Source organism: Corvus moneduloides, chromosome Z (genome assembly GCF_009650955.1).
Source record: "Corvus moneduloides isolate bCorMon1 chromosome Z, bCorMon1.pri, whole genome shotgun sequence".
In the NCBI taxonomy this organism is placed as follows: domain Eukaryota; kingdom Metazoa; phylum Chordata; class Aves; order Passeriformes; family Corvidae; genus Corvus; species Corvus moneduloides.
Window position 1 is genome coordinate 7,317,325 of NC_045511.1, and position 26,500 is coordinate 7,343,824.

Below are 26,500 nucleotides of genomic sequence, written 5' to 3' on the forward strand. Positions count from 1 at the left end.
TCAAACTCTTGTTCTGTTATAATATTGAGTTAGAGGAAATGACCAGTACAACAATAGGCTACTCTTGCTCTCTTATAGACTTAACTGATTCATCTTGAAAAAGCTGTGATCAAGAAGCAGTCTGACTCAGAAGTTTGTGAAGGCACTTCAGTTTTATTTGTATTGTACTTCAGTTTAGTTTTAGCATCTCCATTGATATGGTGTTTTGATATTAGGCAACAGAAAAATGAAGGGTTTTTAAAAAATTTTGTTTAAAAAACAGGTGTCTGTCAGGTCAGGACATGCATCTTGGAATGTCTCTCAACCAGATGCTGTTAAATGAAACCAAAGGTATGGATGAGCCATATCAGTACACCCTTATTTCTGTGGTGCTGTTGATGAAGCAGTGGATTTTGCTAGACATAGCCTAGATTTTAGTGCCTCCTCTCCTCTGTCTGCCTCTGCTAAATATGCAGGTTTCAGAGGAGCTATGTGGGGTTTTCTTGGATCTCAAAAAGTAGCTTCAATTTGTTACCTAGCCATGCCTGGTATAGAAGAAGGATCACAATTTTTTATGTGATCCCTTTCCTGGGAAAGGAGGAAACTGTACCAAGGAGAAATTATACTCAATTTTTGCCTTAATATAGAAGGAATTATGTATCAAAATTTTCTCATGTTGGGTGGCTTCTCAATCTCTTAGAATAAGGTGACATTTTTACCTCAATTTAATATTAGTGCATTTTTGTCCATTTAACTTAGTTCTGTTGCAGAAAGTCTTAGATTACTGAGTCACTGAAACTAAGCAATAGGTGCAATATTTTCTGAAACTGGACCACTGGGATGGTAAGGAACACATATCTAAATTTGTCTGCCTTGTTTTGAGGCATGGAAGGGCAGTGAACTTTGCTTACCTTAAGCTGAAGGGGTGGTTTGGAAGCTGGTGGTGGAGAGACCTGAGAGAATAAAACGCTAATTATAACCAGGGAAAACTGATGTGCAGCAAGCTAATGGGGAGCATACATGGCCCTTAAGAGGTACAGAAGGCAGGCAGTGGGATTGAGCCAGTCAAATAGTCAGAAACTACTCTCTATTAAATTCCAAAAATCATCTTAGTCATTATTTTAGTCAGTGTCTGCTTTTCTTAGTGTTCCTTTGGGTGAGTTTTTTGTAGGTTTTTGCTGATGCATAGAAATCAAGGCTTCAATTTTGTGTTGTTAGGTGAGCCTGTGCTGCAGTACTAGTACTCAGTTAAAATTCTCTAAGATAGTGTGATGGTTGGGTCTAACACTAGTGGAGATCCTGGGAATGGAAGTCAGGTCACCGTTTCTGCTTGCAGACTCTTTTCATTCTTCCCATCTCTTCTTTAAATGTAAGAGTCTAGTCATCAACACCAGAAAATGATGTACACAGAAACTGAGATCACAAACCTAATGCTGATAACTTCTACTACAAATGGGAAGCAGCACCTACTCTAAGTATTTTAAGACTTTCTATGCTATGGCATTATTCATTGTATTCAAGTATCAAGAGCGATTTTGTATAAATATTTTTCCAAATTCTTAAGTAATGGACTTTTTGGGCAGTCTCCTGAATCTGTACAAAACAAAACTGTTCTGATAGCTCAAGAGTATATTGGTCACTTTTTCTTTTAAAATCTGTTTATATTGAGCTTTCTACAGAGTTTGTTCTTACAATGTACCATTAGACACTACAAACTTAAGTCTAACATGAAAAATTAAGTTCTGTTCTCGTAAACATGGTGGCATGCAGCAGTGTGTACAGTGTAAAGTGACGTCGTGGTGTATGACAGGGTATACAATGTCATGGAAATTCTGAGTCCCTCTGTAGCACTGCTGACTTCGTTAAAGACTGTTTAAATAAAACGCTGCTATGCTTGTAGGACTCACTGGAAAATGAGCATTTACGTTCCTGACAACTAATTGCCTATTATATTTCTAGAGACTGAATGGTATTTCAAGTTAGGGTGTGTAGTTATAGGTGAAATACTCTGAAAGCCTCCTGTTGTGCACTCCCACAAAACAAAGATTAAAACGGGAAAATAGTTGCAACTTCTGGAGATTAAAAGAGCAGTAGTCTTGAATAACATTCAAAGTTGGTGTCACCTACATTAAAAAATTAAAGTAAATCCTTCCCTGTCTTGCCAGCAGCTGACCTTGTCAGTTCTGTTTCTTTGGCTGTGGCTCTCCTGGTCTGTAAGCTCAGTGATTTAGGTAGATTGTGTGCACAAATCGACCTCTTTGGGGGCATGTACATTATTTTTAATTCTCTATATAGTACCATTAAAGCCTTTAACTGAATGTAATGCTGAGCACATAATGCAAGCAGTGATGAAATATATAATTTCCCCTACACGAGGGGTTATAGTGGGGGAAGTTACCGTTGTTTACTCTGGCTGCAGCCAGTTAGATTTTTTCCCGCCCCATGAGCAGCACTGCAGTGCAAAGAATTGCTGATGTCTCCTGTTCCATCCCTTGCCTTTGTCCCCCTGGTGACTTTTAACTGTTCCTCCGGAGGTCTTCAGTGTTTTCAATCTGTCAGTAATGGTGCAGTTGGCCTCTGCCACACTGGGTGAGCTGCTAACGACTTCCAGGTGTGTCCATCCCTGGGCCAGCTTCAGCCTTCCCTTGTCCTTGAGCAGTGCCCAGGGCACAGCTTTTGCTTGTGACCTGCAGTTGACTCACTTGTCTGGTGTATATTTCTCTAAGTAATAGAGCGGGATAGGATATATTACTGACTTGCTTCTGCATTTTTTTAATTTACATTTGCGCTTCTCTAAGCACTCCCAGGAGAGACAATTGCATGGGTTTTAGAGTAACATGTACTTAGTGCTTGTAAAAGTCCATTTTTTTTGACTGAAATATTATTATAAGGGACAATACACTTGTCCGTGCTAATATTTTTAAACAAATGTTTTGACCTGTTCGAATGAGTTGGGTCTATAGATAACTGAACTAGTGTTCCCCTGTAGTAAACTCTTGAATGCAGAGAAACTGGAATATGATGTCGTTCTGTCTTAGTAAATGACTGGACTAGAAAATGCATGCTTGTGTTGAGGCTGTTCCAGTTCAGAGGAGGGTTGCTTTTGCTTCCTGCCTCCATCACCCTTGCCTGGCATAACAAAAAGTGGTGAGGAACTTGCTCAGTTGCTGATCTGGCTTCTCTGCTGGCCAAGTCATAGATCAGAGGACAAATAAAAATGTAAGTAGCATAAAGTTGCAAGTATAATAGTAGGAGGTATTAGAATGTTGTTCATGCTTTTAAATACGTGTATCCTGTTTCCTGAAGCCTATCACAGCTTCTGGCATTATCAGAACAATCAGTTTGCTGGTATTAGAAATTCTTCACATTCCTTAGTGTAGAAAAGTAAGATAAAGTTCTTTAAAGTGGCTAGGAGGTAAATTGTGGGCTATCCACTTATCTCAACTACTGCAAATAAATAGTGCACTGATTTTTTTTCTTGTACATCCCTTGTCTCTAGTTATCAAAAGTTTAAACGCTTTCTCATTATTTTAATCTCTTCTTCCTCTTGGTAGTTTTTTGTATTCACAGAACCTTCTGTCTTAAAAAGTGTTGATTCTTTCTCTTGACTGTTCATAGAAAAAGAATTTCAGCCAGTCTCCTTTTCTGCAGCAGCAGTATCTTTTACAGATGTTTCTAAATTCTCTCCAGTAGCATGAGGTCGATGTGAGTTTCTTAAATCTCTTGCCTACTTCCTCACCCCAGACTGTACACTGAAAAATGAACAGCTAAGCAAACATGGTTGTCCTATCTGAAAATAAAAAGCAAAAATAGATGTGTAAGAGTAGGAGAACTTAAATTCTCTCTTGCTGTTGGTAGTAATTAACAGCTGTATAGGTTTAGCTTGAAATAATGATATTTATCTGTCTGTGGGGTTAACAGCACCATCTTGCTAATAAGAATGTAAGTTGTAGAAAGTAGCTGATCTGTTTTGAGGATATAATTTGATGTGTTTTCTGGAGATTATTTCATTATTTCTCAGATACAGATAGAATTGTTTGACACTCCCTAACTGAACTGTAAATTGTGTATTTCTGTACAAAACCTGAAGCTGACTTTGTCAGCATATCAAGTGCAGAATATGTTGATTATATTTTTCAGTGTAAGTGTAGAGGAACATAAAAATTCTTCAGTCTCATGTTAGTCCAATACAGGTTCTATTAATTAACACTCACTTGTGGGTTCATTGCAGCATGAGGAAAAACTTTGGTTAATAATCAAACCAGAGTGTTCTCATTTGCTGTAGTCTCCCTTAAGGGTAACTGCCTTTCTCCCAGTTCATTCATTTGTTTGAATATCCTAGATATTCATTAGTTTTGTTGAAGAGAACTTCCTGATTGAGGACCAGATAGGAGTAGAGTCATATTGCCTTGGAGGACTTGAAGCAGCAATCCAGCATGAGTTTCAGATGGCACAGAGCCTCAAGTGGAGATTCAATACTTGCACAGATAAGGAGACCAGGTGGCTTAATTAAAGTGTGTTTACAAAATACAGTGCATTCTTTTGTACTACTTAAAATTGTGGGGAAGAAAGCACCAGTGATCAAGATGCAGTTTCATGAGGTATTGAAGCTGATCTGTCCTGGGCTGTCCTTGTTGTCCTTTATTACACGCTCTTGGCTACATGTTCCTACTCTGTCCTTCAAGCCAGCTCTTACAGTAATACAGTTGGCCAGATGAGCAAGTGCCTCTGAAAAACCTGTGTTGCGTGGGCATGGGCTTGTCTTTTTGGACAGGTTGTGTGAAAACTAATGCTGGGGCAAGAAGGGGGTGTAGTGGTGGATAGCCAGAGGTGGGAGAAGGACAGGACAGTCTAAGTTGTCTTGGGTTGCTCTTGAAAGCTGAGCCAAGTTTTGTGAGCGCCACATTTGGTTGAGAACTAGATAGTACAGTATCACTGAAGTGGTTAGAAACTTGAAGAGTTTCTTTCCTTTTAGACATAAAACCATAATATTCTTTGCTGGTCTTAAATACTTATGGCAACTGCTGTAAAAGACACTAGCTCAGCTATAAATTCTTCTTTTCTTCTGTTTAAGAAAAATAGGCAGCTTGCTGCCAAAGCTACATGGACACTTGAGAGTCAGAATCTCACTTCTTAGGTCTCCAAGCTTAAGCACCTAACTCTAAAATTACCAGTGTGATAAACGCCACAGATCAGAACAGTAGTGCAGTGTTACACACATTGTAAAAAGATGATGGATTGGTACTCATCACTTCCATTTGTAGGATAAACTGTGAAATTTAAATTTTTTTTTTTCCTGGTTTAGTCTTAAAAAACCACTAAAAATATAGCATATCAACATTTTTTGTTCAAACAGACTTCCTTTGGGGGAAAAAAAGACTTCACTTTCTCCCCTTGGGTACTAGTATTTTATTTTTAACGTTCTTTTTCTGTGGGTGGAGGACCATTCTCACAGGGATTTCCTCCCTATTCTTCCAGCCTGGACTTCCCTTCCTTCCTTGTTTTCCTACAGGCATTTGTCACACTATGTCATCCAGCCAGATGTGATCAAATAGTTCCTGAAGGCTATGTATATTACTGTGAATTATTGTAGGTGGTCAGTGGAAACTGCACTGCAACTGGCTTGGACCTACAAATTAGAGTTGGAAACTCCTTGTGAACTCAGCATACCTCATGTAACTAGCTTAGCCTCACTCTGTACAAATGTGTGCTGCCCTGTTCTTACAGTTCTAGGCCAAAACTTAAGGCTGTTCCTTCCCTGCAATCCCTGCTCAGTAATTCAAGGATCATTCTTGTCTTTGTCTTCCTCTTTACCCTGTTTGGTTTTTTTTCTTGTTCACATGTATGAAGCTGTTTACCTTTCTTTCATAGGAAAAGAATTAAAATCTTTGCAATCTCTTTTCCAATTCAACTTTGTTACTACATCTGTAGCTTTCAAGGCTATAAAACTGTAGGATATTTTGGGTGGAGGTGATTTTAAAGATTATCTTGTTCCAATATGCCTGCCATGGGCAGGAACAACTTTGAGTAGACCGTTGCTCTAAGCCCTATCCAGCCTGGCCTATGGGTTAGCTAGTGTCTGTTTGTGAGAGCATGGCAGAAGTGTGTGCTTTTGTAACAGTTACAGAGCACTGGAGTGACCAGGTTGTTTTCCCTTTATAGTTAAAGGGGAGAGAAAGCTCAGAGGACTGCTGTTTCTTGCTACTGCCTAGCAAAACAGCCCAGAATCTCTGTTGGTCACTAGTTCTTGACAAGATAAGCTGCACAAATTCTACCAGAAAACAGATAAACTCCAATTCTGAGATGTTCCAGTCTGAATGATGGGTGACTTCAAGAAATAGCCCTTTTTTACAGCTGGAGGTCTTCATGCTTTATAGGATTTGAATAGCAACTAAGCCATTATGATTCCTTAAGGTATAGATCTACTTGGTTCAGAAGAGCACCTTGTGGTTACTGCTGGTACTGTCTAGGTGAAAAGGAAGTGGAGGTATACTGTGGAGAGGATAAGGCATGAGAGCTGCTCTACAAGATTGGCTTTTAGCCTGGTGATCTTGCATGAGATCTTGGTCACTCTTTGCTCCAGTTTGTAGAAGCTAATGAGACTGAACATATATGTACATTCCTCAGAAGTTCAGACTGATTAAAGGTCATGGAGATGCTTGACACCTCTGATGTCAATACTGGCCTGTTATGTACATTAGTGGTGGGTTTTTTTCCTTTTCTGCTTACAGTGAAAAGTTCAGGACTGTTTGCTTACACGTACTAAGTCTTGTCTTCTCTCCCTGTAAAACGAGCAACAGTAAAAATACTACCACTGTTTGGGATAGGTTAATGATTAACTGAGTACCACTTAACAAAATCTTCTAGTCCACTGTTGGAAAGCAGTACATAATTTGAATTGCAATAAGAATTCTAACAGTAATGAAAAAAAATGGAAATGGGCAGTCGCTGTAAAATGTGTAACAACTTCCTTTTTTTGGTATTCTTTTAATGTAGACTATACAGATGAATTTTGCAGTCACTTTGAAACTGTTCTCATCTGACCCCTTTATTTGCTGCTTTCAATTTTTTCCCCTTCCCAGGTTAAAAATTAATTACGTGTTAGAGTTCTTTATATTAAATTGTAGCAGCTTTCCTTGGAAAACAGGTATTTATGTCTGTGAAGTAGTCCACTTCCACAAAACACAAGCTGCTGCTTAAGTTAATCATGAACATGTGATGTTTCCTTATATGAAAATCTGGTGACCTGTTTGAGAAGATGTGATTGTATCACATAGGTATGGGATTACCACTCCATCATCCTTCTGGGTATGCAATAGCAGAGGTAAAGACAGGAAGTGTGGACTCCAGGTTATGTTAGTGGGATCTTGCCATGGCCTTGAGAGTAGCTGGAACTTGGCTCCAGGCATGCGAACATACAGCAATGCCATTTGGTTAGAGTGAGCTTTCTGAGTTCTTCAGTGTGGCCCCCTTCATATTTGAAGGGCTGCAATTGTTTCATCTGCTTCTGTCTGTCACTTGTACTTGGTCAAGCTCTAGCTCTTTTCTCAGCCATTAAAGTGCAAGGAGAGAGACTTTTGAGATGTAGTTGATTCAATGGTGCACCATGCTACTTAATGAAAAACTTTGTGCTTAAAGTTGAATAAGCTTACTGCCATTTGTATTTTAGTTCACTTTTTCTATATGGGATGGTAAGCATCAGTAAGTGTGGACAGTTTTCATATCTCAGATGATTTGTGAAAAAAAACTTCTCTCTGCTCTGTAAGAGGATTTAAATTACTCCCAAACTGCTTTCTGTGGCCGTAGCAATTTTCTTAGAAGAGGAGTTGAAAGCTGGCGTGCTACCAACCATGTACAGTTTCAATATGCACTTTACAAGCCTTTGCACTGCAACTCAGCAGCCCAAAAAAGGGGCCAGCATTTATCACTCTGTTCCTACTGTTTCACTCTTGATGTCTTTTCTTCTAATGAGGTATATAGAAATAAGCTTACTTAAAACACCTTTAAGCTACTTACCTGGTAGTAAACAGATGTCACCAGAAATCAAGGCAGTCACTCAATCAAAGCAGTCATGTTAACTTCTTTGAAGTGTTTTTTGTTCTCAGTACAGCAGGTTGTTTATGTACTGATTAGTTGTTTCTGCTGCAGTAATTGTACTCACTGTCTAGTTTACCTATAGGGTGTCCATTTGCAGAATTGTATACTACATGGATGTTGGGGAAAACGCACAGTTATTTGTCCTTTTTTACCATGTTTTAAAACAAAATCTACTTTTTGTTTTGTTTGGGGATTTAGCATTATGTAATTTAGCCACTTTAATCTATCGCTTGCTCAGCTGATCAAAGGAAAGGGGGAGAGTGGGCATGGTGTTATTTGGTTGAAGGCTGGACTTCATGATCTTGGAGGGCCTTTTCAACCTTACCGATTCTGTGAGAAAGTAGCGTAAAAACAAGTTTGATTTCCTGAGGTTATTGCTCCTGCAAACGTGTATTCCGTGGCAGGTAGTTCTTACCAGAAATAAGTTAGACCTGAATATAATTGTCAGAAGTCTTGAAGACTTCTTTGGCATGACTGTCAGTATAGTGCAAGTTAACTTCTAGGAGAGGGAATTGGTAATATATCAGTGTGTAAATTCTGAGAGCTATAATTTGTACCCAGGTCTCAGATGCCATGTTAATAACTTGTATATTTTCATGCAGAAATCTTCCAAAGTGTACAAAAGCTGTGTAAGGTATAGTCTCATTACCTGGAGATGCAGTCCATTCAAAGTGTCCATTGGTGTCCCTGCAGTTCTCTTGTTCCCATTACCTGCATGGAAACTACTTGCATGAAATCTTTTAACTCCCTGTGACAGAATCTGTGTGTATTTTTTGTCTTATCTGTAAACACTAGCCACATTATAGTGTATAGAACAAGGCTGGCAAATCAGATACAAGCCAAGGTCATGGGGCAGTGGCAAAGGGAGGGGGCATGAAAGACTGCCTGCCGTCTATAATCATTTAGTCATGTGAGGGGTAAAGGCTTTTTCTTTAATGTAATCTTGGTGCAATGTGGTTCAGTAGCAACTCACCTTACAGATGGAAGACTTTGAACTTTGTATTTTGTTTAACATCCGTACCTGATGAGGAATCTGAGTCTTTCTGAAGTAGTCTTCTAAAAGAGAAATGTCTATAAACAGGATTTGGTTTAAGTATGTGCATTGCATGATACTTAGGAAATTTGAGTTATGCATGTTTGGTAGCTTCCTCCATGCATGTTTAGACATGATTTTTTTTGATTTAACCACATGTATTTCTTGTTTTTGTTTTTTGTTTTCCTTCCCCCAACAGCTGGCTTACCCCTTGGTGTTCTAAACTTGGCCAAAATAAAACCGTATCAGAGAGGCTTTTTCTGTAATGATGACAACATCAAGTATCCGTTCCATGACAGTACCATCACATCCACTGTCCTCTACACAGTGGGGTTCACCCTGCCCATTTTCTCTGTAAGTAGCTAATATATAGGGAGCTTTGGTGATGGGAGTAAAATGTATGCCTTCCAAGAGCTCAGCACGGTAAATGAGTTAAAGACGAGTCTATATAGGTAAAATCCCATATATGTGTAGACATATGCATGTGAAAGGTGCTGTTGCTACTTTCTGTTTGCCCAGAAAATCTGAAACTATTCTCTAACTGCTAGTGTTGCTAATTTCATTTGTTTTAGGAGCAGAAAAAAAATTTGGACTAGGCTTTTATCACTGGAGAAGAAAAATATCTTCCAAAATGTTACAGAATGATTAGAATGGGTTAGTCCGGTAACTTAAACACTTTGTGATGTTAAAAGTTGGCACTGTAATGCAGTGCACATACCTATAACTGATCACTGTTGCTTCCATGTACTTTCTTAAAAAATAAGTCTAATTTTGACTCAAAAGCTTTTTCTAGCTTAAAAGTAATGTGATTACTCTTTAAAGAAGAGTGGGATAAAATGGGATACAGAGACTGAAAATCTAATTGCTCGTAGAAAAGAGGCTCAGTGTTTTAAAGACCACATGATTTTGACAAAGAACAATTTAATTCTTTAGTAGGTTTTTCTAACGATATTTTAAGCCTGCTTGTATCCCAGTTTTTAGTAAGGTTTGAACTGACTTAGAGAATCAAAATATAACAGTGCAGAATAGTTTTGAATCTGAAACTACATCTTGTTTCTGCCTGCAGTACTTGACCAAGCCATATGAAAGATATGGTATTATTATCTAACAAATGTATAAGCTGAATTAATTAGTAAGACATATATGAAATGGTTTAAGGATGGAAGGCAGTCATTTAAAACAAGTGAACAGCTACCTGCAGAACTTCTATGTATATTACTGTAGTTTTGCCTTTAGTGCTTATTTATTGAAGCTTCCATTAGACCTGTGCAATCAGTAGGAGGTTAACACAACAAGTTATCACTAGTATAGTTTCACTTTTAAGGAAAGTTTGTCACTTTGACAAGTACATATATCTTCAGCACACCTTTGGGAAAATTTATTTTCCAGTAGTTTCCTGTATACCTTGATAGATATGGGTACAGGTGAACTAACAATTGCAGCTCTCTGCACTTTCAGACCTTTAAAGAAATGTTCTAGTTGTAGTTCAATAATCTGTTGAATTGCTTGATATTTTTATTATCTTTCATTTGAAGTTGTTCCTGTAATATAAAGTCAATTGAGAGTGTGTTTTTTCCTGGCTCTAAAGCAATGGAGAAACATCTAACTTAGAGCTAATTCTGAACATTTAAAGAGTGGTTTGGACTATTAAAATTTTAGATAACCTTCGTGTAGTTAAAGTTACAGCTTATAATTAGATGTGTCAGTTATTCCAGTCTATTGTGATATTTTTCTGCTATGATATTTTTGTAGGAGTCACACAGTGGATTTTCATTGCTTGTCTTTGTGCAGGGCCCTGGAGTTTATAATTGGAACAATCACTTCTGGTTTCCATGCTGAAAGGTTTAAAAAAAAAAATTCTAGAGCACTTGTAGTTGTTAAAATACAGTCTAACCAGATCATTTGCTTTTCAGTCTGAACATTTTACAAACCTTAAAGCAACTGCTCAGTGTAGTTAACATGTTGACCTGGCTCTCTTAATCTCAATTTTAGATTTAGAGAGCTCTTTAGTCTCATGCAAGAGGTGAAAAATCTTCCATAGCTACTGAAAACTAAGGGCCAGAGTAAGCTGTACAGCTAGGGACTATGAGACAGGATATTACAATTTCCTGAATTGAAAGTGGGTTCCCAGTGAATGGTTTCTGTCTTCAAGATTGCCTTTATTCAAAATGGGCAGGGAAAGTTGATCAGTCTGGGAATCTGAATTCAGAATGTTTTTTGTTTGGTCTGACTCGATAGAGGCTTGAGACTTTCCAAGACAGTTTAAGTTTTTGGGCGTAGTGTGTCCACTCAGTATCAACAGGAACACAGCTTGCTCATGAAAGGTTTTTGGGCAATAACTCTGATTATCCCGCATCTAGTAAAAATTGTTATCCTCACATGAGACTTTACTGAAAGGCACAGAATCCTCAATGAAGGAATTGATGATAAAAATTTCATCTAGAGTCTATAAATTGCACTTTTGTACAGACTTCTCTTCCCTAATGAGACTACCTCAAAGATGATGCCTGAGTGGTAGAACTCTTTTTATGCATATGCCCTTTGCTGCACTATGGGCCTGCTTGTCTTCAAAATGTAATAAGAAATGGCCTGAACATCTTGTTGTATAATAATAATACTAAAAGATCTTGTTGAGACAGGCCTGTTACGGAATATAAAGTAACTTCAAAGAGGGGAAAAAACCAACAAACAAAGCAACCCTCAAAAAACTCAAAACATACATAGATATTTTATTAAGTTTCTTATACATAAAAGAAACTAGGCTGCATGAACATGGATTTGTTTTTATGACATTTTCTGAAGATTTACAAGATGTGCTAGAAACTCAGGAATCTTAAAAAAAATTAGAAGAATGCTCTTAGGAATCATAATTCTCTTTGTAGCTCTGAACCCTTTCTGTTGCCATTGCCATGTTTTATCAGGAAATAAAATGTCTGAGAAATTAATGTTTATTCTTTTCCAAGTGCCTCTTCATAGTATAATGCTTCTCAGTTTTCCAAATTGTTCTCTTTGTCTGGATGGGAACCACAGTTTTTCTATGGGAATTTTTTGAGATATAGGGTCAAACAAGACTTGATATTGGTCTAGAAGACTGAATCTCTCTAGGTGGCTAGGCCAGTGTCCAGAGCAAGAAAAGTGCACAGAGTAAGGAAAACCTCTCTGAAAGAAACACCCTTCTCATCAGAGGAACAGAGCAACAGAGCAACATGAGGGTTGCTACATTTTGTCTGCTCCCTGTTCTAGGTTTTCAACAGGATTTCTGTGGTTCCCTGCCAAGGCTTTGCCTGGCAGCTCTGTTCCAGAGCTGAATGCTCACGACCTGCTGGTAGGTTTCTATTACAAGATGGACTGATGTAGACAGAAGAGTTTAGATCTTCTAACGCAGCCAAAGTGCTGCACTGAGTTTCCGGGAAAAAAAGTAGTTCTCCACAACCTGTTGCTACCAAAACAAGTAATGCAAATGCTGATGTTCCTGACAGGGAAATGTCTGTTAGTAAACAGTGTTTTGATTAAGTCACTTCTCTGGGATATGTGCTGCTGTTTGGAACATCTTTGAGAGAAAGGAACGTGATGAGGCATATAGGACTTGATATCTCCTCCTTGCACAAATCCAAAAGGTATTTAAGTGATCAGGTTACATTAATTTCAAAGTAGTTTAAACAACATCAAAAACAGGGCAAAATCAAAACATTCCTAGGTTTGGTTTGGCAAAATGTCCTCAGTATCATGATGACTTCCCAAAAGGGACCTAGGTAGCTTTGCTCCTGTGCCAGCTTTAACCTATTAAGCATTAGGCTTGGTGGTTTTGGGAATGTTTACTTAACACCGTGTATAATGATGTTCTGACTGAAGCTTTTCCCTCCTACAGATTAGCACAGTCGTACTTTGGAATCAATTTATTGATTTCTTTTATAGCAAAAGACACTGACCTTTAACGGCCTGTTTATGAAAGGGATGGGAAGGGAAACTTTTATTGACAGCAGCTATTAGATTGACCAACAAAAGTACTCACTGGGCTAGTTTAGTATGTCTTAATGGACAAATGTAGTTACTACTGTGATAGAGATTAATAAATCAGGGGACTAATGAAACCTGTTGAAGACTGTTGATTGGTAGATGTGCTCTTCACTTTTTCAGCAGTGTCAAAGCTTTATGACCCACTGTTAGTTTTCCAACTAATTGAAATTAAACCTGTTGTTTGACACTAGAGTGGGCTTCAAGTTAAATCTTAGGTTTCAGGTTACTTGTACGTGGTCTTATTATGCTCTCAGCAAGACTGCCTCTTATCTGTTAAACTTCTTGAAAAGGTGTTCATGTTTTATCTTTTTTTTGGTGTATTTATGGCATTGGAAACTTTTTTGGGCAATGCTGTTGAACTTCATAATCTGTCACAGGTTCTACTTGATACTAACTGTTCACCTTGTACTACTACAGGTTAGCATTATCTTTGAACCCAACGTTATTCTGAGGAATAAACAAAAATATATATATTTTGGTTCTCTTTTTAAAGCCAACATAGTAATAATAACCCATGGTTTTACTCTGTGAAGGGTTAATATGCAGGGTGATGCACTTTGGTGAGCTGTTGAATTGATGAGTAATTCCTGGCTGAGATCTGAGCAGTGGGGGACAGATGCTGAGAAGTAGCAGCATCCAGCTTTTGACTCTGCTTTTTTGACCTGTCCATGGTGTGGGTGTTCTGGTGGGCTTGGTTTGAGATCAGGTGAGGAAAGATCTGAGGAGCACCATTTGCCTCTGTTACTTGTACAAATCACTCTTACTAAGTGCAGCTGTAATTATTATTACACCTTTATTTAAGTAAATGAACTGTAGCAACTTGCTTGTTAGCCCTATGGACTTGGTACTGTACTTTCCTCAACCCTTCAAGTACCTTTCTTAATATAGTGATGGAGAATGCACACAGTGTATGAAACTGAGTAAGACAGTTGGCATTGTGACTGTGGGAGGAACTCCAGACAAGGGCTTTTAAAATGCTAAGTGAAGTTTGGTCACAGCTATGAGAAAGCCAAGCAGTCACATTGGTATAAAGGAGTTTAAGTATTATTTAGTAGAGTATACAAAAGGGTAAAATGGAATAGGGAGAAATGTAGGTTGAGGGAGTTGCCGCTTATTTGGAGTATTGTAATTTAAGGAAAAAACCTAAACAGTCTGTGGTGTAGATTTTTCTCAAGACTGACACACAGTTACTAGTAATGTGCTCTTGACATTCAGGACTTAGACCAGAGACTGGAGGGGGTATCAAAAAAGGGAAGCAACCACACTAGGAACTGGAGACAAGGAACAGGGAAAGTAAAGCAGAGAGTGTTCCTTTTTGTACTACCTCTTCTACTTCCCTTCATCTGGCTCACGTCATTGTGCCTCTTTCTGTTCTGTCTTGAGCAAGGAAATGTTCATGCAAAAAGCTGGTTTTTAACCCACCTTTTCAGGAGAAAGCTGAATGTCAAAAAATGGAACTATTGATCTTGGTGAACTGTGGTGTGATGGTTTATTTCTTGGTGCTCTCCTGAACTCTTAACACTTATGAGAAATGGAAAGTAGCACTGTTCTTACACTGAGGAGAAGCCAAAGTCTTAACTTAATCTGCAAACAGCTTTGTGACCCTATGCCCAACCTTCACAGAATGTGAGCAGTAATATAAGCACAAAAGTTTTAAGCAAGCTTTTACAAAACGAATGTTTTTCCAGGCAGTAGTTCTAATGTTGTAATGAATAATGTGGATGTTTTTGCTGATGGAATTAGTAATGAAATATCTACAGCATATTTGGGGGAAATGTTAACTTCTACTTTCTATCTGAATTTCTGATGTAAAGAGACTTAAAGCTCAAAATATTACTTATGCTTTTTAAAAAATAAGTCTAGGAGTCACTTCTAGTTTAAAGCTACAGCAAAGAAGCACAAAAGTGGTGGCAGCTTTTTTTGAGGTGCTGGGAGAGAAGATAGCAAAATCTTTTAAACTTTGTTTTGTTTCTGAGCTCTGGAGAAAGATTGTTACTACCCACTACTTAAGCATAGGTGTTGAAACATACTACTTTGTCAGGAACATATCCACTGTTTTCTGGTGTCAGTCACATCTGTTCTTATCCTAATCCCTGTGATAAACCAGGAAGATGGAGAACTCAGGCTAAAACTTCATTTTTTTAGAAAATCTCATTATTAGATGTGTATATTCAAATGGTTACTTGAACCAAATCTTAAGAAAATGTGATGAGACCAGATAAAGAATCCTTAAATGAACAAATAATTTGCTTAACTGTGAGAAGTGAGCAGTAGGAGTAAGTGCCTCTTGTCCTTTGCAAGGAAGGAAGCTGTTAAGTAGAGCTCTCTGTGAGTCTATCCTGTTCAGTATAGTCACAAGTGCCCTGGAGGAGAGAAAGCATATGCAGTGAGGCAGCAAAGTAGGGAACTCAGAGCAATAAATACAAAAGATGACAGTAACATAGCTGGTGAAATACAGTGTGGATAAATGCCAAGTGATATCCTTCCTGAGGTGAGTGGGAAGGACAACTTGAGGGAGGTATATGATCTGATGTTCTCTCTCTTTGGAGTAGTAATGGTCAGCTTTAGTGGAGAGATCAACTTCATGCCCAGGGAAGAAACATAATCAAGATTAGAAATTTGGAAAGCAATAGGCCTGTTATGCAGGATACTTATTGAAAAAACGTAATGTAATCAGTCAGAAATCACTCCAGTTTGAGGAAATCTAATACATTATATTATATGAGTTGAACTTTTGGACAAGGGTATAGTGATTGTCTAAAATATGTCTTATCAGTTGAGCTACTTGTGTCTCTACTCTGTGTATTCTGACTGAAACATTTCAGAGCCTATATTTCTCCCTATATCTTTATTATCTACTCTGTAGTTCCTGGATTCTTGGTTCCTTGTTGGATCAGTATTGCTTTTTTTTCTAGTACCTACTGCATATGCACTTGGCTGATTTACAGCCTGACTGCTGAACTATGCGAAACCAAACTCTTGTTTTTGAGATATTGAAGAGTATATCCTAGCAGTCCCTCTCTGTTTGCACTTAAGACAGATTAATTAAAACTAAATGCATTCACCAATTCTGACTGAATACTGTTTCAGAAGAAAGTTCTTGTCGGATGGTTAGAAGTGTTAATGCCTTTGAAAAGACTTGTGTAATGGTCACACCATTATATTGATATACAACAATCACAGGAAGCAGACATTATTTTCCCCCTGCTATTTTTAACTGACAAGCTCCCAACTCAACAGAGTTGTTTAACCTCCAAATGCATGACTCTGAACTCATTACTGCACAAATCTCTGTATGTTCTGTTGCCTCAGTCTTTATGAGTTGTTTTGCAGGCAGAACTGGCTGGCCTTGATCTTCCACTGTATCAAAGAATTGCCGGCTCTGTCAGCAGTACATCTTCTACTTACTCATTAAGGATGCATGTGCACCATGTAACACCAGCTTGTTGGCTCTATCTTTGAGATTACCCTACAGGTGACCTCTTCCCAACCTTATAATTCCTCTTCACATATGTGTTGTAATTTTCCCATTAGGCAATTTCTTCACTGTGTTACAATTGGCACAGAAGATGCTCCTCTACTGTCTCCACTTCTTACATAAAAGGAGTACTTAGACTCCCCAATTTCTTCTGCTTTCAGGGAAAACTGAGCCAAATTAATTCTCCATTTACTGTGCCAGACTCTGCCCTTGGAAATTGTAGCTTTTTTAGGAGCAAAATGGTTGTTTGTAGGATATTGTAGGACCTTTCTTTTAACTAGATGTGGTAATGTGACTGGCAGATGAGCAGGATTTCTTCTCACAGTCATCTGCTGTTGTCTTTGCTACTTTTTCTTGAGAAACTACTTTAGATTTTTATGTGAATAAATCTGTTGAAGTACACCACTTCCTATACTACAGTAAACATTTTTTCCTCAGTTGTATCTGTGAAATTAAAGACAGTGAGACTAGTGATAGTGGTACCATTATAAAGACAGGTATCATTCAGTATCTTCAGTCATATCCAGTCTTCCTGTATGTACCAGGAGTTTCCATGCTCAGGAAATTGCTGCTGTGATGCAAAAACTTGTTCCTCTCTTCTGAAATCCTGATATCTGTCAGGGTGAAAAAGTAACATGTCTATCACAACTATAGGGAAACCCTACTATTGTACTTGATATAGTAAGAAGCTTTCTCTTTATCACTTAGGACAGTTCTTCTGCTTGTTTGTTCTGCTTGCAGTAATGAAAAAATTGAACTATTTTTTCCTGTCCCTTTATTTTCTTACAGGGAGAGAAACTTTCACTGCAGAAAGTATTTAAACTATATATTCGAAATAATTTTGATTTGATTTTAGAAATGAAAACACCTTGAAAACCCACAAAAGCAGACTTTGGTGATTTATTTAAAACAGAACAGAACCCTCAGTATTGTGAGAAGGTTCTCTTACTGGCTTCACGTGCCAGAAACACTTGATGCCCCTCTGGTTTGACTTCTACTTTTGTCCTCTCTCTCACCAGTTAGTAATAGTGAAGTCAATCCATATGTGTTAAAAAGAAGTAAATTAAACCTGCTGTATGGAGCATGTCCTGAGGGATTAGGTATTGATGTTGGAGAGTACTTCAGCCAAAAAGATACCAAAAGCCCCTACTGGCATGGTTTTTCAGGCTAATGACTGCCGTGGATTGAGCAAGAAGTAAATTACAGATGTTGTAGTTCTGTGACTTCAGTTTACAGTTTAACTGTGTTAAGTTAATCTGATCAATTTTACTGTAATCTGTTTTTTAGAAATTAAAACTTTTCTCACAGACTTTCATGGAGCCTGTATCCTTTCAAAAATGAAAGGTGCTGAGAACAGCAGTAAGATAAATGACTGGTGGAATTACTTCTTGACTCTGTTGTGCAGTTGGGGGAAACTGAAGAAACCCTTGTTACATTTCCTATATAAGGTTTATTAACAGTATTGTATTTCAGTGCGTAGCTCTTCCAATTGATAGTTACTTAATGGCAACTTAATGGTTACCACGTAGATACCTAGGACTTCTAAAACTCAAAGTAAAGGAGGTGGAAAGAAATTATGAAAGAAGACAGTAACTTTATTTTAGCTGTTCATACTTGCTTACAAAGCAAAACAAAAACAAACATTGAGTTCTTTGGTATTTTGTTTGCATGATCTGGATACAGGAAGGTGCAATTACAGGCTAATTACATCATAATCTCAATATTGCTGAAGAGTGAGCACACACTTGAAGCAGCTTCACTCAGCATGGAAGAGCACAGATCCTCACTGCATGAGGGACTTCATTCCTATGATCCACACAGCACTGCTTTTTATTTCTGATTTAGTAGCTGGAAATTACGTTAAAAAAAGCTGCCCCCTGAATATAACCCCATTGTTCTGAAAATTTTTGATCTCTCACCTTGAGACGCTGAAACATCCAGGTGTGGGTAGGAGGAAATGAGGAGTAAGGTACCATGACACCATTATTCACAGAGCAGGCCTTTAAAAAGGGTGATGCAGAGCTAGTGATTTGATGTCAGTGACACTGTCAAGCTATAACCACAGGTGTTTGTGGCACTGTGCTGAAGCTGTGATAAGGTTTTTTTGGGCTGAACATAGTTTTGTGAACAACTGCTTTACCATGATAATCAGAACTACCAACTCTAAAGAAGTAACCACGTAAGTAATTAAGAAACTCTGATCCGTATATGTCTTAACTCTCTATATTTGGAGGTCCAAACAATATATTTTTCTCAAATACTCAGTCTTGAATGTTGATGTTAGCATGTGTGCAGGGTGAATGATGAAGTTTTCATTCCATACATATTTTGTAGTAATAAGTGGTGTTGGAAACACCATGACATTATGTTGACAGGTCACCTTCCCTCACCATGGCTGTATATGCTTCTGCCTCATCCCTGACACAAGTCAGCTAAATACGAAACAATTGATGGTGTATCATGACGTCTGTCACAATACCAACACAAGGGGAGGGAAAAAAATGAGGTCTGGGCTGCAGTGTTTTTTAAAATCCTGATATTCTTCCTGTTAAGAGAAAGAGAGAGGAATTTTTTCCTAGTAGGAAAGGCAGTGTTTTTGCACTGTACTGTAGAGTCCAGCTCCTGGGCTCTGCTGGCTGGTATCTGAATAGTGCAGTGTTTTGGTGAGGCTCTGGCTTGGCTCTTAGCCCATCCTGCTGTCCTTCTGCTTTGTTGGTGTGCTTGGATGGCTTCCAGAGCTGTGTCATTGTAGTCCTGCTGGCATGGAATTGGAAACAACCCCTCTTGACAGTGACAGTGGTCTTTTTCTGCCACTCTTGGAGGGGAGGTTTTGCATGCTATTGGTTTCATGACTACAGCAATACAGAAGGTACGTGGTTCCTTGCAACAGACTTAGCTAGAATTCATGGGCCCGCATGATATATCTATAACTGCCTGATCAAGGAATAAGGTTGTGTCATTCGCCAGAGTTCACTTCAAGGAAGTTTTCACCTTTTGAGCTATTAGTTTATTTGCTCTTTTATTTTCAAACTGAAGTATTCTTTTAAGCACTTTACGGTATGCAGAACAAAACTGATAGCAAATTGTTGATGAAAACCCAGTTGTATCTCTTGTGATGGTCCCCAGGAGTCAGGCTGAGGACTTCATGGGTGTAGGTAAAGAGGGAAGAGGATTGGAAAGGATCCTAGGTCTTTTTGCTTCCCTTTCTTAGCGGTTCTCCTGAGACTTGGTTGGTAACCTATTTTATTCACTTTTTCTCCTGTTCTTCACATCTTTACTTTTACATGTACGTGCTTATTTGGGGCTAGCTGTGTATCTGGAAAGGAAGAGGTAGGCTATGCCTTGGCAGAGAGGTCTTGAGGAGAGACCTGAGACTACAGCAAAATCTACTTCTGCTGGGAAGGAAGGATGGAGACTGTTTCTATCTTTGCAATCCCTTACTGTTGGATGGGAGTGTCTCCCCAGATAATTTCTGTTGTGTAACTTTAAAGGAATATGCATTTTATGTGCAACACAGCTGAATTTTGACATTAAGTCAAGGGCTTTTGTCCTACTGGGCTCTACATGCCTAGGCTAAAGAAGATTATTTATTGTTTGGTTAAGCATTCTTTGTAGTCCCCCACTTCTTGTTTTCCATACAGCCATTTCTTTCTGAGAGTATTCATCCCTGTACACAGATTGTGTGGATGCTGTATGTGTGTTAAGGATGGAGGAACAGGTTTTAGAAATGTGATTCCATTAGTTTGTGGTGACTTGCATCCTATTTTGAGTTTTTTAAAAAAATCTTTGCTGTTCGAATGACTAGTTTTGGTTTGTTTTGGGTATCTTGATGTGCAATAGTGTGCAGCTATTGTGCACCTTAGTATTGTGTCTTGCTGGTATTAGATTGAGCCAAAGGCATCCTCTTTGGTGGAAGAGGTGAGGATAAAATCTCCATGCCATGAGGCTGTAGGGCTTGTGCAGTGACCATGTTGTTCTAGGAAGCTATCCGGTGTGTGAGGAAGTGAGGGTATTGCATGCATGTGTAATTTCCTTTTCTCCATATTCCCAAAAGCTCCCTCTGCACTTGCACTCCGTGAAAAGCACCTCCTTTTCTGCTTTCATGAAATGCAATTTATGCTCTTCTGACTTGTAAAGCTGTCCAGAGAAGGTGTACAGGGGCAACTGGTGCTCACTGGAATATAAAGAAATATTTGATAATTGTGCCAGTAGCAGCAGATTGAGCACCTCAGTGGTTGTCACTGAACTATTTACTCAGTCACAGTTTTGGCAGGCTTCCACACTTCAAGTGCCACAAACATGGAGATGAGAAGAATCCTGCCCTGCTTTCCTTCATTCAGCAATCCTTCCTGGAAGCTAAAAAGTCAAGGCAGTAGGCATTGGCCAAGAGAAGTGCATAACCTTCTAACTTCCTGCATGCCCATTCCTCTTTATGCACTTCTTTTTGGAAATGCGGGGGTATAATCATCACCACTTTGTTTTGCTTTTGTAATGTATTTTGTATTCCTTTTTGCCAGCTGGCTTGCCTTTTGCAATTCTCAGTTCACGACGTATCCCCTTCCAGAGAGGCGTTTTCTGTAGTGATGAATCCATCCGGTATCCATACAAAGAGGACACCATTTCTTATAAGTTGTTAGCAGGAATAATTATTCCTTTCAGTGTAATTGTTGTAAGTTAAACTTTTCTTCATTGCTTTTGATTTCAGTGGGGGTGGGAGAGAGGGAGGAGGGCGATATATTAATATATATAGACTTACAAAACTATATTCTGTAAGATTTCTCAACCTTAAAATAATGTCCTTAGGGCAGGTGCTAAAGAAGTAGAAATGATGGTCTGGCAAGTGTAACTAAAACGTTTTCTTTAACTGAGGTCAAACAGCTAGAATTATAGAACAGAAGAAGAATGCCTTTGAACCTTAGAACTATGGTGGCTTAATTCTATATTTAGAGAGAGAAAAACTTCTTAGCATGTTTGTTGAAAATAGCACTAATGTATTGGAAGTGACTGTCTTAAGTCTTTTTATTTTAGGACCTGCTACTTTCAGAGTATCAGTGTGCATGACCTATTAAGTCAGCATTTTTTTATCTGCCACAAAATCTTCGGGAATACTTCTGTGTGTGGAAGTGTAACAACAGCCTATTTAAGAGAAAGATTGACTTCCAGTCAGATGTTACCAAAAACAAAAATAGAATAAAAAGACTAAGTAGGTGTGGAGTTTTCCCCTGGATATTTCCCTGAAGGTCAGGATAAAGCTCTGGGCCCATTTGTATTTAAATTACTGCAGGGGCTCACTTTCATACTGCACCTAACCTGGCTGAAAAACAGGGTACTTTTCCTCTTTCCTCTTTGTCACACCAGATCAGTGAGCTGGACAGGTTGTCTCTGTGACTGTCAATTTGGGATCTCTCTCTGACCACAGCTCCTAGCTCAGCTGAACTGTCTCAAGCATGTAGTGACTCTCTATCCTTAATACTTAATTGTATGCTGTCAGCTGAGCTAACCTAATAGCTTGCTATGTATGGACAAAAGTTGAGGTCCCACTATTACACTGTCTGTTGCCGCCTCTTGTGGCTTGTCTGAGCCATGATCAGCTAGTGAAAATTCCGTAGCCTGGCAGAAAACAGCAGCTTTCCTTGACTACATATGGAGTACAAATGGCTTCTAGAAGGATATGGGGGCAAAAAGTAGCTGGGACATGCCCTCATGAGTAGAGGGGACAGTTGGACCTCTTCAGTTAACCATTTCATGTCCTAAGTCTGATAGGACTGCACTTCAGTTCCTACGAAGGCCCTTCAACAGGGCCCTCAAGATCCCTGTCCAGATGTGCTAAAAAGCTTCAGCCTCCACTGATGGTTCTGTTGAGTGGCATCCAAGCTCATCAGAGCCACACTTTGAACAGAGTTAAAACTTTCTTATGCCAAATAAGATTTTTAGGCATATAAATATTTATCCAAGTATATTTAGGAGCCAGAAATGAAAATGGCTGAATTTTAGCACAGCTAAATGTAATCCTCAGTATTGACCAGCTGTTTCTTTGGGCTAATGGGTTTAAGCCAGGAGGAATATTATGATAATCAAACTCTGCGTTGCGCAGGGACTGCATGGATATTTATCTAGGTTCCAACATAAAGGTCAACTTGCAGCTCATGTTTGCTCTTGAGTGGAATTTTTTTTTTGCAGTGTAGAAATATGTTCTGAGAATTGAAACCATGACTTGCCTGGTTTCCCTCTTTTTGGAAAAGCTATTTCAAAATCTTACAGAAATGCTTCTGAAGCACATGAGATTTTTTGGGGGGGAGGGGTTGTGTGTTCTGTTAAATGGCAAGTGGTTTATGCTAAAGATCCTGCCTTTAAGATAAGGCTTTTTTTTTTCCACCCTGTTACTACCTTTGGTAGTCAGTATTACCTGAGACCATCAGTGCTGGCTCACAACTGAAGTCCATATAGCTTATCTAATTTCTAGAGCAGTTAAAACAGTTGAGGGAGGAGGAACAAAACAGAGCATGGAAAGATTGATGTTTTGCCCTCAGTACTTGGCTACTGCCTGTTTGCAGCTCAGGAACTTCCTGAGTCAGAAAAGGCTCCACTGAATATAGTTTTTTAATGGATGTATTCCCTTTGAATTAATCCAATCTCCATTTGAGCCTGTATGAATATTTAGCAAATGAAGTTTCTTTTGCAACATCAAGGACCATCTTTTAGTTGGGAAACCAGGCTTTTCTGTCAAGATTGCTTCATAGTCAGATGGTAAAAGCAAATATTGGTGTCCTTTACTCAATGCTTAGTCAGATTATTGAAGATGAACATTCTTTGATGTCTGTCCAGTGTAGTAATTGCATAGACATCAACTAATTTTTTGTTGCCTCAACTGAGATAAGTGACCTTCTTGCAGGTTTTGCAGCAGTGTTCTTTGAAAGGGATTCATTATTTACCCATGTCTATTTGTGCTCAACCATCTTCCTTAAGAGGTTACTTTCTGGATTAGGTGTCTATGTACTTTACTGAAGACTTTCTCAGCTTTAGTGCATGTTCTGGTGTTTCTCTGCTTCAGTCCATGTTTGGGTATGGTGGAGGCTGTAAAACTAAAGTGTCACACATCTGATAGTATTGTCTGTTAGCCTTCACGTGCGAAGCCTCTGACAAGCTGTCACTGGGTGGCAGTGTCTAAGTAATGGCTTCATTCACCAAAGTTCTGGTTTGCTGAGATTGGGGACCTGGCACTCTCAAGTGACAGATGGAGCCATAATTTTAATTTTTACATGATTTTTCAAGATAACTTTACATATATATGTCCAGTCCCCCACACATCTGATTATCTATATGAATTGATCTTTTCTGTACAGAATGGGACCATCTGGTTCAATATCCAAATTATCTGGAGTGAAGTTCTGTATTTGGCATAAGGAAATACTTTCTGCAAAAGATGAAGTTGCAAGAAAACAAAATTAGATCTGCTTTCTTGTCAACACTTGATACTTGTACCTTAGACATGTAGGGTGAAAAATCCTTAGAAAGACCTCCCTGTCTTCCCTACTCTCATTAGTTTTCTTTTCTGCCTGAAGGATTTAGTTTTCATGAGGAATAGGGAATTCCTTTGTTAAAATATATGGCCTTTCAGATCTGAATATGAAGTCTCAACCCTTCAGAATAGTTTCTGGCTTCATGAAAAACCTAACAAGCTTAGAAAAATTTTGCTCAGTAGAAGTTAGTTGAAGAAGACTCAATGTAAAATGAAGTTATACAGGAGAAAATGTTTCTAGTTAGGGCCATGCCAAGTAGTATCGTTAAATGTTATTCTGAGAAGGCTTTGTTTTAATAAGTATTCTGAAAATAATATGATTAAATTCAGCATGAAGTAGGGTAAAGTAAAAGGGTGTTTCTCTTCTGTGTGAAAGTGTTTATAATGTTTGGACATGGTTACTGCTGACTCTTGGAGAACTTAAATTTGCAGCTTAATGTTTATAAAAAACTAATTTCTGAAACTGTATGTCTGAGTATTAACAAGAATAGTGTGATATTTTTCTTTTAAAATTATTATCTTTAACTTGTTGTCCTTATTTCTCTTTCAGATAATCCTAGGAGAGACTCTCTCAGTCTTTTATAATAATTTGCACTCAAATTCATTTGTCAGAAATAACTACATAGCCACTATTTACAAAGCCATTGGGACCTTCATTTTTGGGGCAGCTGCTAGCCAGTCGTTGACAGACATTGCCAAGTACTCCATAGGTAGACTGCGTCCTCACTTCATTGCTGTGTGCCAGCCTGACTGGACACGGATCAACTGCAGCTTGGGCTACATTGAGAACTTCACTTGTCATGGAGACAAAGCAAAAATCAGTGAGGGAAGGTGAGTATGACTGACCTTGTACACTTGGTTGTGTAACATGTTTGTTAACTTGGGACAATGAGTTTGGTAATGGTGCTGCAGGTTTTGTGCTTCTCCTAGAATAAATTTATTGTAATTTTAAACACTAAACCCTGTCTAGACAGTGGGGGTTTTTTCCCAATTTGTGAATGCCTAAGTGTGTGTTTGTTTCTGCTTCTTTAGAAAATGTGTGATTGATTGTCTTTTTTTTTTCAGTTTCAATTGGCTTTTATTCGTGTTTCTAAAATGTCTGCATCCCAATGAAGTGAACAATTTGAAATCTACTGTATAGATTGGATGTAGAATAGCAAAGGAAGTGTTTTCACCTTGGAATGAAAGTGATAAAAACTGCACATCTATATAAATATATGCAGGACTATTAAGAAAATTACTCTATTAGTTTTTCTCACTATTAAGAAGTTTTTAATCTTAAATACTTATCTGCCAGTTCAATTGCAGCAATATACTGTGGAAACAAGAATAAAGCATCTGACACTTCAAACTTCAGTCGTTGTGCCATAAACACTGTTTTGAGTGCTATTGGAAATATTAGAACTATATTCAGAATAATTTGAGTTGCTGGAGCTTTCTGCAACCTTACCTTTATAGAGACTCCTTGCCATTCTTTTTCCAGACATTCCATATACCCTCTTAGTTAGAACTTCTCTCTTAGTGTAGTTTTTAAGTAGATGTGTGTAGTTTTGCTCACTGTCCTCTGTGTTCCTTGACTTTTCTGGCACGTGTTCCCTATAATTTTCCAGTAGCATGTATGGTATTTTTCAGTAGCCATAGGAAAACGCTGTTGAAATGTGAATGGCTGTTGATGGTAGAGGAGCAAGTGCATGGATACGCAGTAGAATAGTACGCTGGATATGTGTGACAAGAGATTGGTGGCAGGGGGTACAGGAGTGGCTTCTTTGAGAAGCTGCTGTGTCCCACAGAGCCAGTACCAGCCAGCTCCAACTCTTTAGTTTAACTTCTTCATGAGTCTAAAAATGTTTCTTAAGTGTAAAGAGGGGCATGGAGAAAATTTGAATTGGTCGTGATGACTGAAATGGTCCTGAAATAATCTTTCTGGGTTTCGGGGATGCTGAAAAACAAGAGTTAGCATATGCTTAAACAAAAAAATTTTTCTTGTACGAGAATAGTATGGGGGAGCAATGACATAGTGATCACTTACCTTGTATTCTTCCCTGTGCTTTGACATCTCAGACTTCTATATTGGAAGCAAGATTTGTTTGTCATCTCTTAACTGATCAGCTGTTAGGTTTGTATTTCCAGCAACTGTGGTGTTCCCCTTTTCTGTTGCTACTGTTTCCCCTAGAGAGTGATGTGAGAGGGCTCTCCGGTTTGGTCAGAGGTTGCCTTGAAGTATTCACTTGAGTGTGAGCTCGCTTGTGGGGCTTATGCTCTCAATTAAGTTTTGCATGCACAGGAAGATGTAAACCAAAAGCTAGTGAGTGGTCGAAGAAGTGTAGGATAGATTAAAGTGGGACATTGTCCTGTAGAGGTGTATGACCTGGATGCA

General features: G+C 38.6%; 1 protein-coding gene across 2 annotated transcripts in view; it reads left to right on the forward strand.

Annotated features, from left to right (window-relative positions):
* The window catches only part of PLPP1 (phospholipid phosphatase 1), a 62,263-nt gene that overhangs the window by 6,934 nt on the left and 28,829 nt on the right, over positions 1-26,500 (forward strand). The window contains exons 2-3 of one of the 2 annotated variants that reach the window (XM_032096457.1): positions 9,309-9,463; positions 24,674-24,954. In XM_032096457.1, coding sequence (XP_031952348.1) covers positions 9,309-9,463; positions 24,674-24,954 — 436 coding nt within the window. Of the gene's footprint in view, positions 1-9,308; positions 9,464-21,121; positions 21,274-24,673; positions 24,955-26,500 lie in introns of both variants that reach the window. The other variant, XM_032096458.1, reaches the window with a different exon arrangement.